The sequence below is a fragment of the Hemicordylus capensis genome, chromosome 2 (genome assembly GCF_027244095.1).
Source record: "Hemicordylus capensis ecotype Gifberg chromosome 2, rHemCap1.1.pri, whole genome shotgun sequence".
NCBI lineage: Eukaryota > Metazoa > Chordata > Lepidosauria > Squamata > Cordylidae > Hemicordylus > Hemicordylus capensis.
The window spans coordinates 95817336-95832246 of NC_069658.1; the positions used below are offsets into that span (position 1 = coordinate 95817336).

Genomic DNA, 14911 nt, shown 5'->3' on the forward strand with positions numbered 1-14911 from the left:
TGGCTTCATTATGTATTTACAGTCAAACATTGGGTAACAGAACTATTGCTTGGAAATAGTTTTTTGTGTAAGCAACTGTTACATGAAATGAAACGTCATCAGATTTCCATTGGAATCGTTATCAGATTCCAATCTTCCTAAGCAGATAGTTGAAGCCATTTTGTGCCATAAGAAACGGGTTGGTTAAAAGGATTGTATAAAGGGAAATGAAATGTAGAGCTATGCTCATCATCTTAACATTGTTGCACAAAGATGCACACATTTGCATAAGGCAAGTTCAAAGGATGAATTCCCACTATTGGGAATGTTTTGACTGTCTTCATCCAGAGTTATTAATTATAATCACAAGATGCGAAGATATGAATGTGATGTGATTTTCCAAAAATGTGAATGTGAATGTGAATGAATGTGAAGTGAATGCAAAAAGGAAGTCTTCAGTAACTCAGTTCTTCTGTCTGCTTGGATGCTAGGATTAGCAGCATGACCTTTCTGATTACAGCTGATTTAGCAAGCATGTAGAACTGTCATGACATGTAGACAGAGAGAGTAACTGCAGAATTGTCGTGGCTTACCACTGTGGTTCATCTTTTCTTTTAACTGCTTTAGTATGAGAACATAAATTCTTATTGTAAAAGGCTAAGGGAGTATTCAGTTCTCTCTTCTTCTTCCTTTAAGTTTTTCTGGGAGATCAGGATCAATAGAGAGATTGCGAAGGACAGGGGGGAAAGCAAATTCATATGTGAAAATCCATTTGAACATAGAATGCTTTCCCCAAATGAGGCTGATTCTAAAACTATGACAGGAGGGAATTTTGGTGGGAAACCTGTGTGGAGGTAAACACTCCCTATGTTGGCACTTTGGCCCCGGTCTGAATCAGGCCCTGTGTACCTGCCATATAAGTGCCAAGTTAGACAAACATGCATTTAACATCTTGTGTAGTTTGAACCTCAGAACTGAGCTTTTTCTATGGATGGATTGCTTTAATCAAGAAAGAAATGCATTTATAAAACAATGGCAAACAAAATGTTTTGGATAAAATGATGTTATGGTTGAACTGGCAGGGAACGATTTGGTGATATGAACACTGTACTGTGAAATGAACAGTATACTTTACATTTCTGGCACAGAAGCATCTTCAGATCTTTGTTCTCAGCAAACTGCTTTCTCAAAGTACAAAGGGAAATAATACAGGATGGAAATGTGCCTTGTGCCCATCTGTTACTAAAGTCACGAGCAGTTTCCCCATGATGGTTTCACTTACCGAAATTTACAAGTACATGCACCACCTAATAAGGACAAGGTTTTAAAACTCAGGCTTGAGCCAGCCTCTTGTGGATTATGAAACAAGCAAGGGAATATAAATTGTTCAGGGTTTCATTCATGACATTTTGATGTGCTGATAAAACAAGGGTATTGGGTACATTTCCCCCACTTAGTGAAACCCAGAGCATGGTCTGGCACATTATCCAGCATTACCTTGCTGAAGCTAAGCAGATAATGGTGTGGTTAGTGCCTGGATGGGAGAGCACATATGCAATCTTGGGAGATGAAGCGTTGCTCAGTGATAGAGCATTTGCTTTGCATGCAGAAGGTCCAAGGTTCAATCCCTGACATTTCCCAGGTAGGACTGAGAGAGACTCCTGCCTGAAACCCTGGAGAGCCTCTGCAGTCAGTAACAAGATGTTCTGGTAAGAACTAATCTGCCTGCTTTCCTTTCACTATTCTCTTAACTGATAATTTCCATCTTCACAAGTTAGCCCACTTCTGCCTTAAATGTTCATACATCCACCATCTTGAATTGGGGTGGATGACATCATCACAAACTGCACTGTTGATACTATGTGCCCCTACAATTGTGCAAATCGGTCTAAATCGGTTCCCACTTGCATCTCAAATGTTCATGTGCCCATCATTGCGGTGGATGACATCATCACAAACTATGCTGTTCAGGTGTGCATATAGGTCCATACAACTGTTCCAGATTTGGTTCAAATTGCTTAAGCAGTTCACAAGTTAGGCTACATGTGCCCCCCAAACCCCCATCTTGAATTGGGGTAGATGACGACATCAATCAGCCTTTATTACAGTCAAAGACCAGCACAAGAAAAACAGTAACCAATACATAAAATAATATGTATAATTGGATATATACCCAATTATATACCATCTGTGCAGATTTAATGGCTGCTCCTGGATGCATCACTAAAACATCATAAATATGATACAATTTATTGATGGGATCTACAAGTGAAAACAAAAGAATTGTCTACCTTACATGTAATGTCTGTTTATCCTTTAAAAGAAATGCTTCTCAGCCTTTTGGCTAAGATCATGTACCCCCCCACACACACCCCTCTTCCTGGGTGATCTCATAAGTGGCTAAAAACAATACTGAGCTGAATGGATCAATGGTCTGACTCAGTATAAGGCAGCTTCCTATGTTCCTAAAGGACCATTTTAAGAACATTAAGAAACAAAACCCAATATACATGATATCAGTGTATAGTGACATTGGTGGCAGCCTGCCTCCACTGGCATGTAATGCTGCACTGCAGGGCTGCTGTGCCCTCAAAGGAAACGTTAGGACTGAGCAAAATGGACCCTTGTGCAGCAGTACGTTCACAGGTTTTCCCATTTGGGATAAGGGCGGGGACCTGCGGAGGCACTGCTTGCACATCTGCCTGTTAGCACAGCCCCTACACCTCCCTTGAAGGGTGCAGCAACCTCACAACGAAGCACTACATATCTAGTAGTAAGGCTGCTGGATGTCAGCCATTTACATAGAAGTGCTAATCACACTATAAGGCTGTTCTCACAAGCAGCCTAGCCCAGGTTAGGGCAGCCTAGCCTGAGCTAGGCTACTTGTGTGGAGCGCCAGGATCTGGAGGGATCCTGGCACTACTGGCCAGCCTAACCCCATTCCCAAGCATGGCTCTTAGCTGAGGTTAAGGGAGCTAGTGCTCCCTTAACTTGACTGTCAGGATTGTGTTGGAGCCCAAGTAGACACAGAGATGGGCACCTAGAGTGGCAGTCTGGTGGGGCACTGCACTCATTGCGCACCGCACTCATTGCGCACCACACTCATTGTGCAGTGCCTTTGTGAGATATGCAGAGGCCAGGAAAATGAGTCCTGGCCTCTGTTGAGCCACGCGGCCGCAAGAAGTGCGGAAAGTACTCTGCATTGCTTGCAGCAGCACGGGCCGTGTGGTTGTGCAGCTCGTGTGCCAAAGAGGCAACCATTGATTGTCTGGGGAAAGATAGGATAAATCCTGCCTGCCTGCCCGCCCAGTTATGTGAATTGCCCCACATTTATAATCTGTGTATGATGTATGCTCATACAGATCTGTATGCATGTATAATTATTCACACATTATGTTCAGTGCATGCCAGAATGCATATTCAGCAATACACGTCATCTCTGTATAGTGCCTTTGCGGGCTTCCGTACCCGATTCACTTTTAAAATAGAGGCATGTACAGTTATTCACATTAAAACATGTGTACAAACTCCTGAATGTACATGCAGTGTAATGTGTGAACAGGCTAGATGATATATTTATGGAATATAACATTGGACTAGGGCAACTATCTTCACACAGAATGCCTGTCAGGTTGGAAGCAGCAGAGTGTTGCTTTTTGACTAGTGCACCATCAGTCTGCAGGAAGCCTTGCCTGGTGCCATTCTTTGTGCCTTTATTCCCTCATCCTCTCTCTCCTTTGCTGTCAATCGCTCCCTCAGTTTTATCTTCCCCCATCCCACACTCCAGGTTCTTATTCTGGGTGCAATATTCTGTAATCCTATTTAAACCATTTGGTTTCTGTGTCGCCAGAGTTTTCCAGAACCGAACATTTTCATTTTGAAGTCAGTTAAATAACACTTTGATTTAATAAACGTTTGATAAAATGACCATTGTCATCATTTGGGGGGAAACCCACTTAGGGGACTTGGGTTCCCTAAGAAGATCAGTCTGAAGAGCTTCCTTCAAGATGAAACCCAAGATGGGCAAAATTAGATTTCTGACTCCAAAATTAATCTGAGCAAACACACCTATCTTTAAAGCAGCATTCCTGATCAGCCTTGCTGGAGGTTAAACATTGCTTCGTATTCAATTTGTGCAAATAGATGTATTTGTGCTTTGTATTCAATTTGTGCAAATATTGTACACAATATTTATGCATCAGATTATAGATTCCTTGGCTAGCTACCTACACTTATTCTCTTTATTAATCAAGGGATGAATCTGAGGAAGGTTACAATAATGTTGAAGGGCTGCACAACTTAGGTCCTCCAGCTGCTGTTGGACTACAACTCCCATTCGTCTTGGCAACAGTGGCCAGTAGTCAGGGATGATGGGAGCTGTAGTTTAACAATAGCTGGAGGACTGAAGTTGTACAGCTCTGGTCCAAAGTCATCATATTTGTTGTGCTATCACTTCAGTACAACATCAGAGCAGAATACTTGAACGGTGGCTGCAGTAAAGTGACGCTAATAAAGCAAAACAGGGAGTAAGTAAGTAGTGCTGGTGCCTCCAGCCATTTTAAAAAGGTTTCATGATTAGGGCCAAGATAGCTGTTATGCTAACCACATCATTGGCCCTTTCAAGTCAACATGGGTATAAATAGCAACTATGGGGGGCTGTGGACAGGATCAAAACCATAGTGTGTGTGGAAGGGGCTTTTAGCCTTTTCTCCTGCCACCAGCTTCCTTCCAGAGGTAAACTGCAGGAAAGCCATTTTCAGTGTTACAAGGAATAAAACAAGTTGTTCTAGTAAAAACCAATATGCCTACTTTCCTTACAACTGTACCAAATTTGGTCCAAATCGATGCCCACTTGCACCTCAAACATTCATGTGGGACCGCCCTCTTGAATTGGGGTGGATGACATAATCACAAACGACATCATTGAGGTGTCCTTATGTATCACTCACTAGAACTGTATCAAATTTGGTTCAAATTGATTACATGATCCACAAGTTAGCCCACTTGCACTTCAAACATTTACGTGTCTGCCATCTTAAATTTAGGTGGATGACATCATCACAACTACACCATTGAGGTGTTCCTATGTCTGTAGCAGATTTGGTTCACATTGGTTAAGCAGTTTACAAGTTAGCCCACTTGCACCCCAAACGTTTACACGGTGGATGACATAATCAACAACTACACCGTTGAGGTGTCCCTCCCTATGTGTCCCTACAACTGTACCCAATTTGGTTCATATTGGTCCAGGCATTGCAAAGTTGATGTGAGAACACACTGACACTCAGAATGCTGGATGATCTCATAAGCCTACTGAAGGAGGCTAAACACTCTCTTCCTTCACCACAGTTCCAATCCAGAATTCACCCAAGCAGAAACTTTCTATACTTCTAATCAGAAACAGTCACATACATCCAGAAGTATAAAAAGTGCACCAGGAAATGGTGGGAAGCCAGATTAGAGGACTGTTCAAGGATGGGGGCACCTGGAGACAATGGTGGCAATTAAAAATGTGTATATACTGGTTTTCAACAAAGTTTTCAAAGTGGGATATATAACAAAATAAATGAAGAAAATATCCTGTCCCCAAAAGGCTCACAGTATACAGTCTAAAAGGAGACATACACAAACAGAGGAGAGCCACTGGTGGAATGCTGTGCCATTCTGAATAGGATAGTTGCCTTCCCCCTGCTAAATATAGAGAGGCATCACTTTAAGAGGTGCCTCTTTGTCCAGTTAGTGGGGTAAATTATTTCAGCACTGAAGGTGAATGAGAAATAAATGTAACTTAAAAGTACTTAACTTTCATTGGATTAATTATTATTATTCATAATAATTTTTTAATTGGTTTTCTCTTTTGTTACAGCTGCGACTCCTTTATGAGTGCAACCCCATGGCTTTCATCATTGAGCAGGCAGGAGGGATAGCTACCACAGGGACAGAGGCAGTGCTGGATGTGAAGCCAGAGTCTATTCATCAAAGAGTCCCTCTTGTTCTTGGTTCCCCAGAGGATGTTCAGGAGTATCTTGCCTGTGTGCAGAAACACCAGAAAAGTAGCTAATGGCCTTCCGAAGTTTTCCAGCCACCTTCTGGGGGGAAAGGATGACTCCGAGAAATGAAACATTTTCATCCTGTTGACAGCAGTGGTAAAAAGTCAATTTTGATTTTTTTTTAAAAAAAGATTTCTTTTCAGTAAATGCAAAATGTTAAACGTGTAGTTTCCATTTCTGTAATACAAGAATGAGAACAAAACCCAAATGGTGGCAATTACTGAGGGAAGTGGATTGTTTTCCATCTGCTTGTTCTTCCCCTGACAAAACATTTTAACGTGAAGTTCAAACCTACATCTAGAGTAAGTTCAGCTGAGTTTTCTAGACAAGTGTTTCCTATTGAACACCACGATGCTAGCAGTCTTGTGCTCTGTGAAATAATATGCTCCTGTTCCCAATTATACTTGCCTTGGATAACATCAAAACTGGAAAACAATGGTCGGCAGCTGACAATCCACATTGGCTGAGGTTTTGACTAGCCAGCATAACCCCATTTAGTGCAGATTAAGTTACTATCTTTGTGTTGTTTTCCTAGTGTAGTGTTTACTAAAAGTATCATCTCTATACAGGGATTTTACCTCCAGCTAGTTTATATAAATACACATACTAGAAGTTTACCCATGGTTTTTTTTTCAGCCTTCCCAAAGGCATAGTTGTATTTGTCGGTTGCAAAACACTCCACCGCTAACTTCAAAGTCAACAGAAAGATCTCAACAAGAACTCCAGTGTGAAATTGCTTGACTGGATCAAAGTTTATTGACAAATTTGGGGGCTTTGACTGGAACTCTGTGTTTCTCTCTCACTACTGACCTTGAAGTAACATAGAATAGCTAGAATACTTGTACTGTCACAGTAGCTGACATCCAGAGCAAGGAGCTGCTTGCGGAAGGACATTGGGTTGGTGCAAGACTGTTGTGTTAGCTAGTGCTAAGTCTAGAGCTTCTGTGCTACCACAAGCATGTTTCCACTTGTACAACAGTTGCACAACTGCAGCACTTAATTTGTTTTCATGGGAATATTTGCACAATTCTCTGCTTTTTTGGTGCAACTAAGCAAACTTCTTCCACTGACACAAATTTACTCTTACAAGAAGCAGCAACAAATCCTTCTTACAATAAGAATTGCTTATTATAAAATAAAATAATAATAAATAATAATAAAAGTGACACTTATGAAAGGGTCACTCTGTTCTCAGCGTGTGTACATTTGGGTTCTGTTTAGAAATGTCACAGACCTACCACGACACCTTGCATTTCATGGCCTTTTTAATCTCAGTGGCTGACATGAGGAAAATTACTCAAAGTAGTCTAATCAAAATTAAAAACCAGTCAGCCCATTTACACTTTTTCTCTGATGCCCTGTTCAGACATTGTGTACGTGCATACAAGTGTCTGTACACATGTACATATTTTTGTGTGAATGAGTGTACCCACTTTCATTTAAAAATTGAATCCGAGTTCAGACCTTCACAAATGCAGGGTACAGATAGCAAGTGTACAACTGTATCCTTGTTGAACATAACTGTGTGTTCATACAGATCTGTACTGTATTGAATGTAACATGTGAATAAGGTGTGAGAGTGTGTGCATGCATTTATGCTCATGCATCTGATAAAGTGTGTTCTAATTCATAAAAGCTTGTGTGATAATAAATTTGTCTTCTAGATGCCATAAGATTCTTCATTCTTGGAGATCATGCTTATACTGTCATATAGACTGTGTGAGTTTCCATCCATTCCATCTCCAGCCCATCCATTCTCTGGTCTTTCTCACACTGTCTTACCTTGCCAACACAGGAGCAAAAATAGATCCAGCTGGTCACATCAGGTGGGGAAGAAGAATGAATTAGCAGACTGGTAGAGAAATATGTTTCAGCAGTCTTGGTCAGTGCCTTTGTGAAGAATGACAAGTGAAAAACAAATAATGAGTGTTTATCTTTAGATTCCGTTAAAGAAAAACTCAGGGACTAGTAGGGCTTATTTATAGACTATGCTAGCCCTATTCAGATATTGTTGTACATGTGTACTGGTATCTGTACACATGTACATGTTTTTGTAGGAATGTGTTAATTTTAAAAATGAAGCTGGGTTCTGGTTCCCTCAACTACTAACCATAGGATAGCTACTAGTACACTTCTCTCCTAAGAGAAGAAGAGTACCACTATCTATCTGTGCATTGAACATAACGTGTGACTAACTATACGTGTGTACAGATTTGACTAACTGTACATATGTACAGATTTGTATGCACATGTATACAGATAGTACATGCTTTGAATAAATAGGGCCATTGAATAAAAAGTATTGCAGGAAAGAGGTAGCAAGTAGCACAGCCAGGCCTGTACTGTGGATCCACAGATGCATTCATTCGCTCACTGCTAGTATGTATAAAAAGCAAGGGCAGTTTTTCCCCAACGCAGCAGTATCACTTTATGTTTCCAGTATAAATGTGTGTCTGCATAATTTAACAAGGAGCCATGTGACATAGGCAGCTCCCCACCCCCCTAAAATCACATGTGAAAACTGAAGTTTATTTTAAGGGTTCGAGCAGAAAAACCCTACTTTGCCACTGAACATGTCAACTTGGAACTGAAGCCAGTCCTAGTCACCTGATGGAAGCCAGCTGTATGTTTGAAAACACATGTTTCTTGTAGTCACACTTTCTATTTTCAGCTGCTCACATAACACACCTTAAGACATTGCCCCACATCATCAGGCCTGGCCCAATCCCCACTGGCACCTGAGGTGACTTGATGAGCAGCTGCCTTAAACCCCAGTGGGGCACAGCACACAAATTTTCCTCTGGTCTTCCTGCATCCCCCCCCGCCCAAATCCCACCTATAGTGTGCTGAGTGCATGCCACCAATTCCTCCTGGTATCTCCATCCCCTTGACATTTTGCCAAGCATCCCCTCATCTCCCCGCCCTCCCAACAACCCCTCTGATCTTTCTCCCAATCTTCCCACCCTCATCTCTTCTAACCTGTGGTGGTGATAGTTGCTGTTCTTTCTCCTCCCACTTATCTGTTCTGCTCCTTGCTATTTGAAAAGGGGCATGGCGGGATGCAGAGCAGAAGGAAGTGTGTGAGGACCACATACCTCATTCTGCTCCATTCCCTGCCCCCTGCCTTGTAGGACCTATGAGATGAACAGGATGGGAGAACAGCATGGTGGCAGCAGAACCAACTTCAGCACCAGCAGTTTGGAACGATGTTTGTCGGCTAATGTGGCACTGTGAAGTACGCAAGAGGGCAGATGTGGCTAATTTCCCACCTCTGCTGATCTGCTGCCTCAGGTGAATGCTTCACTGCCCCTTATTATTGGTCCACCCATGGGAAACACAGAGTCTCCTGCTTGCATTAGGATGACAGTGAACAAAATAAACCCCTATATTATGTTCAGAAGACACATAAGTTCTTTGAAAACTGAAGAGCAGCACACGTGCCAGGAAAAAACTCATAGATAAGCTATAGACACACCTTAAGTCCCAGCAAAACATAAACACTGGAAACAAATCTGTATTGAACTGACTGCATTTCTTATCTCTTCCTTATTGGCACCGAGTAGCAATAAGGTGACTAAAAGTTTGTGCTAAGCCCGAAGCTCTATTTCGTCAAATATCAAAACAATACAGTAGAGTTACACTTGGCACTAGAAACCATCACCTGTAGCTTTGAGTCTTGCCAGCACAAGCCTTGTTTGGAACAGATTCAGCTTGTACAGTTGAGGATGAGGGACTTGGGAGAGGCCAATGCTTCCATTATGTGTTGGAATGAGAACAGTACTTGATAATGATATCCTGACTACATTTGCTCAAGCAAGGCCCATTGAAATTAACAGGACAAGTATGACTATGAATATTATATTACGATAGGCACACTTAACAATTCCTATATTTGATTTCATTGTTAGTGCAACTGTCTTTCGCATGTATGTGTTGGTCAGTATATCAGCCCACCACGCTGCCATAAAACCAAATGTTGCGGCATGCTGGTGGACCTGTTGATTCTTGAACACCTATAACACCAGAATAGCCCCCATTCATTTCAATTAGTCTTGCTGAATGTGCCTACTATATCTAAGGGAAATGTGAAAAGAGGTTTCCAGGATCACTAAAGTATTATACAAACTGAAGGCACCATAAAAATATTGTGGCTCACCATAAGCAGAATATAAGTATTGCTCATATTATTTCAATGGTGCAACAGACTGCCTAAGTGACAAGTGAGCTTGCTACTTTTTTGCTCCTTTAAACCAGGGGTTCTCAATGTTGGGTCTCCAGATGTTATTGGACTTCAGCTCCCATAATCCCCTGCCCCAGTGGCCTTTGGTTGGGAATTATGGGAGTTGAAGTCCAGTAATATTTGGGGACCCAACGTTGAGATCCCTGCTTTAAATCATGCCAGTGTGGCTTGTGAAGGTGGGGTGGGGGCTTTGTGGCTACTAAAAAAGAGTGCATTTTCACACTCTTGCTGCTAATTTTGTTGGGAATAATGAGAGTAGCAGTGGGATTGTAAGGACACATTTCTTAGTATCCATGAGCCGAGGAGGACCCATTGGGCTCTGGCAAATCATGGGGCTGGGCAAGGCTGGTGATGAGAGGACAAAAGGCTAAACCCACAGTCCTGTTTACACTTACTTTAGAGTAGGTCCCATTGAACAAGAAAAGACAAAGGATCAATTAAACTCCTTAGCTGAAGCTCCTCTTGGGAAGCACATTCCTAGGTATGTTTACTCAGAAGTTCCAGTGAGCCCAAAAGGACAGATCTGATCCCAGTTTTCACATCAGACCAAAGATTCAAGATATCCTAAATTGTTGGTATAAATGAATATTAATCAAAAGGAGAAGCCTGTCCAATTGCAGAACTGGCTAGAAAAGCTTTCCTTTAACTGCTTTTTCTGCTGGAGATCAGAAGTGGCATCAAACTAGAAATTCTGATTTAAAACAAACACACCAGACAGGCATCTTGGATATGTTGTGTTAACGCTTGACATACAACAGCCAGTCTGAACAAGAGTTAGAGATACTGACTGTGCAAGATGGGTGCTGAGCAAGAGCTCATCCATCACAGCAATGAAACCTAATAAGTGAAGCCAAGCTAAAGCTTCTTGCCAATTCCAGTACAGTTCACCTGTGGAATGGTTTAATCACGGAATGAAAGCATGCCATGAGGGAGATCATATGTCCACTCCATCACTCCCTCAGTTGTGCACTGGGCATTCAATAACAAATGCACTGAGCCTGCCTAATCCTAGCCCAGGGCAGAACTGTTTGCTATGCCTTGTTGATTCAACCTAGGAAATTCAGAAATGCATTATCAGCACATGTTCTAGAAAGAGGTGCCAAAAACCCAACAGCAGCAATTGCTGCATCAGCTGCTGTCCCCCCACCCACTCTTCCCTCTCTCTCTCTCTCTCTCATTCTACAAAGAGCACCTAAACAAATGTAGAAGAATAACTTTATACATACATTAAGTGTTCCATTTCCTGTTTTGGTCACATCTTCTATGTTTCCTGAAAGTGAGATTGCTTGTTTTTCTGGCATTGTATATGGGCTTTTCATTTTTAAAAATGTGATCTATATGAAAAGGTGGCTGGAAAGCTACATGCATACCAAGAAATGTTGCACTCATAAGCACAAAATCCTAGTCAAGTTGTCGCGACTTAATTCTGTGTAAACATGTGGGACTGGGCTGGACTGTTTTGAAAAGTCCAAGTGGGAAAGCTTGTTTAATCTAGATTTAAAAAGGTCAAGCCATGAGCTGACCAGTAAGAACAAAGATAGGAGAAAATGCCAGATGCACATTTAATAAAAACATTGATGGAATCGCAATGTACTTTCTGTGCTTAGTTTGAGAGTCAAACTACACCGTGGACACAGAGGCAGGTAACTGTAGGTAGTGCCACCCTCCCCACATCCTCCTTGTGTTTTAAAAAACACTTCTGGAGAGACAAGTGGCAAGATGGAAAAAAATAAGTGACACCTTTCCTCACCTAGTTTACCCATCTCAAGTTTTCCCCATCAAGAGGCCCATAGGCTGTGTGACAGCTTGTTCTTTGCTCTCTCTGAAAGTGGGGGAGGATGGAGAGAGCTTCACTTTTTCTCCCATGGCCCATTCCACCCCTGTTCTCTGCCATCAATCTTGCTCTGTAGGAGTGGTTTTTAAAAGAAACAAAAAGAAAAACAAGCCTTTGGGCTATAAGTATAATGCCTCTCTTTTAAAAAAATCTGCATTAAAAATTAAGGGCAGCTCGTTTAGCCATTCATAGTGGATAGCTGTTACTCACTAAGCGGTTTTTTTATTTGTCTGGCTGCCATGCTGAACCTTGTTCACTTGTGAATCAGACCCCATGAGTAAGAGCATAGGTCAGGTCAGTGAAGACCAGGTAACACAGCAAGGACAGCTAGGTAAGTGGGATGAAGTGTGTCAGCAGCACTGGTACTCCAGGGGGCAGGGAAGTGGCCTTCAGCATCTCACTTTTTAAGTGCCAGAATCCTAGGTCTGCCCTGCAAACAGGGATTTTTAACCAGTGTTTATAATGCCCAACGCCTATAGGCTTTGCAATAAAATATTCTCAAACCACTGAAAACATGAGATCGCTTAATACTAATTTTAGAATGCTTTTTAACTGTGCACATTGGAAAAGTTCTTGTTCATCCTCAAGACAGCCCTGTAAGGTAGGCCACAGTAGTTACAGTTGTACAAAAGGTATAATGGGGCAAAGAGTGAATTTCCTAAAGCTACTGAGTCTACAGTTAAGGTGCGAATGGCACCCGTTTTAACAATAAAAATCCTTTTGAAACCATCACTGTGTGTTCTTTATAAGGGGGTGGGATCTATTTTTTTTTTAAACTCAAAACACTGGTTTGGGGGGTGTATAAGAGGACTGACATTTTCTTCTCACAAACCCAAGGGAAGATCATGCTTAAGAAAGGAGGCATGCAGCTTAGTCCAGGTAATTTCGACCAGCTCAGTCTGCATCTACCTTGTGTGCAGTTCTAGGGTTCAATTCCTGTTCAACCAAGAGAGCTGGGAAAAGGGCAGATGTGGGGAAAGGCCAAATTCCTATGAGCCAGATGTGTCAAACCAGAGACAACACTAAATACATGATTTGAGAATGGGGCTGTAGCTCAGTAGTTTTGCTTTCTATGCAGGTGATCCCTGCTTCGACCCAGTGCTGCTCTTTAAGCACTGATGAGATATGATCCAACACCCAGTCCCAGTTAGTAAACTAGCCACAGTATGTTGCAGTTTCTGGGCAGTCTTAGATTACACAACCATTATTTTTCAAATGTGTTATGCTTACCAACAGATACAAGATATAATAGATGTAAACCAGTTTGACAACTATTGATATACCAAAGTTCAACAAGTTACATACATATAATCAGACCAGTCAGTCCACACATTCTAAGCTCTTCGGTTCCTGCACAAAATTCTACAGGATCAACATGTAGAAGACTGCAGAAACATCCTAAGAATGCAAAACATCTGAAGCAGTGTGAATAGCTAAATGACACACAAATTCAGTGAAATACATGGTTTCCAGTTTTGACTTGGATGTGACCAACCAAGGTTAAGTGGGGAATGGTTTTAAGAACAGTTTGCCAGCATAGTTCTAGACATCATTTGTGTTCTGCCACAAGCTGTGGCCACATGAAAAGAGGTAAAATCGAGGAAGAACTGGATGGAATAAGAATTCATTGAAGTAATGGTTTTAAGAAAAGTGAGCTCTATTATTTATTATCATTATTAATTCAATTTCTATACTGCCCTTCCAAAAATGGTTCAGGGCCATTTACACGGAGAAGCAACAAATAAGATGGCTCCCTGTCCCCAAAGGGCTCACATTTTAAAAAGAAACACAAGAGAAGACACCAGCAACAGTCACTGGAGGTACTGTGCTGGGGGTGGAAAGAGCTAGTTATCCAGTTAAATATGGCCAATTTCTACTTCCAGTGTTTTCCTGCTTAATAGAGGTAGCCTTTGTCAGTTTGTTTTTAAAAAGTTCTCTCTACTCATTTTCATACAATCCACATTAATTTCCCCCCTCAGGATTCTCCCAACTCCCTAAATACATTGTAATCAGATTCGGCATGTTATGTGCCCTACTTATACAGGAAGAAACTCATTTATACACACCCAGAATACCCCTCTACCATATTAAATTTAGTATCGTAGCATACTAGTAGTGGTTGTAGAAGGGCTATTTGGATGGACCTCCCACATGAGCGAGGAACGGTGCTCCAGCCTGCCAGAAAGATGGTGGAGTGTGTGTGTGTGTGGGGGGGAGAACAGAAGCACATGCACTCTCACATCCTTATCATATGTGGCAAGTTGACAAAAGACTGCTTGTTCCCACCTGGGCCTGCCCAAATCTTAAGATATTGACCCAAAGCTCTTGGAAGGCTCCTGCCTCCAGAGGCATGTGGCACCAAAGACGGAGAATTCCAAATAGTGGCATCCAGTCTCTCAGGCCAACCTTGACGTCTTTTCTGAATTCTTTAAAAATTGCCTAGGTCTTTTACGATTTCTAGTCCTGATATGGTGCTGGTTTTATTTTGTTTCAACAAGTTTAATTATTGGCATCTAACAACTGCCAGCTGCTCTGGGTTGAAAAGAAGGGTAAACATGTTCAAATATTATTATGAGGGGGAACAATTTGTACAGATGGACAAACTAAGCAACACAGAATATGAAAGAATAGTGAGGAAGTCGCTATAATGGGCATGTGGAAGGAAGCCACCTTTCTTTCATAGAAACTGCTCTGACCAACAAGTTAGTTTCACAACAGTATTCATTATCTCAGAAATCAAAATTGTGAGTTGATCCATAGATGACTGAGAGGCTTGGAGTACAAAATGAAAAAAACAAAGCCCACCTG

At 41.7% G+C, this 14911-nt stretch overlaps 1 protein-coding gene across 1 annotated transcript in view; it reads left to right on the forward strand.

The window, feature by feature from the left end:
* The window catches only part of LOC128348001 (fructose-1,6-bisphosphatase isozyme 2), a 30371-nt gene extending 22633 nt beyond the window's left edge, over positions 1-7738 (forward strand). The window contains exon 7 of the mRNA XM_053303460.1: positions 5846-7738. Coding sequence (XP_053159435.1) covers positions 5846-6040 — 195 coding nt within the window. The 3' untranslated portion in view covers positions 6041-7738. The remainder of the gene's footprint in view (positions 1-5845) is intronic.
* The last annotated feature ends 7173 nt before the right edge of the window (positions 7739-14911 follow it).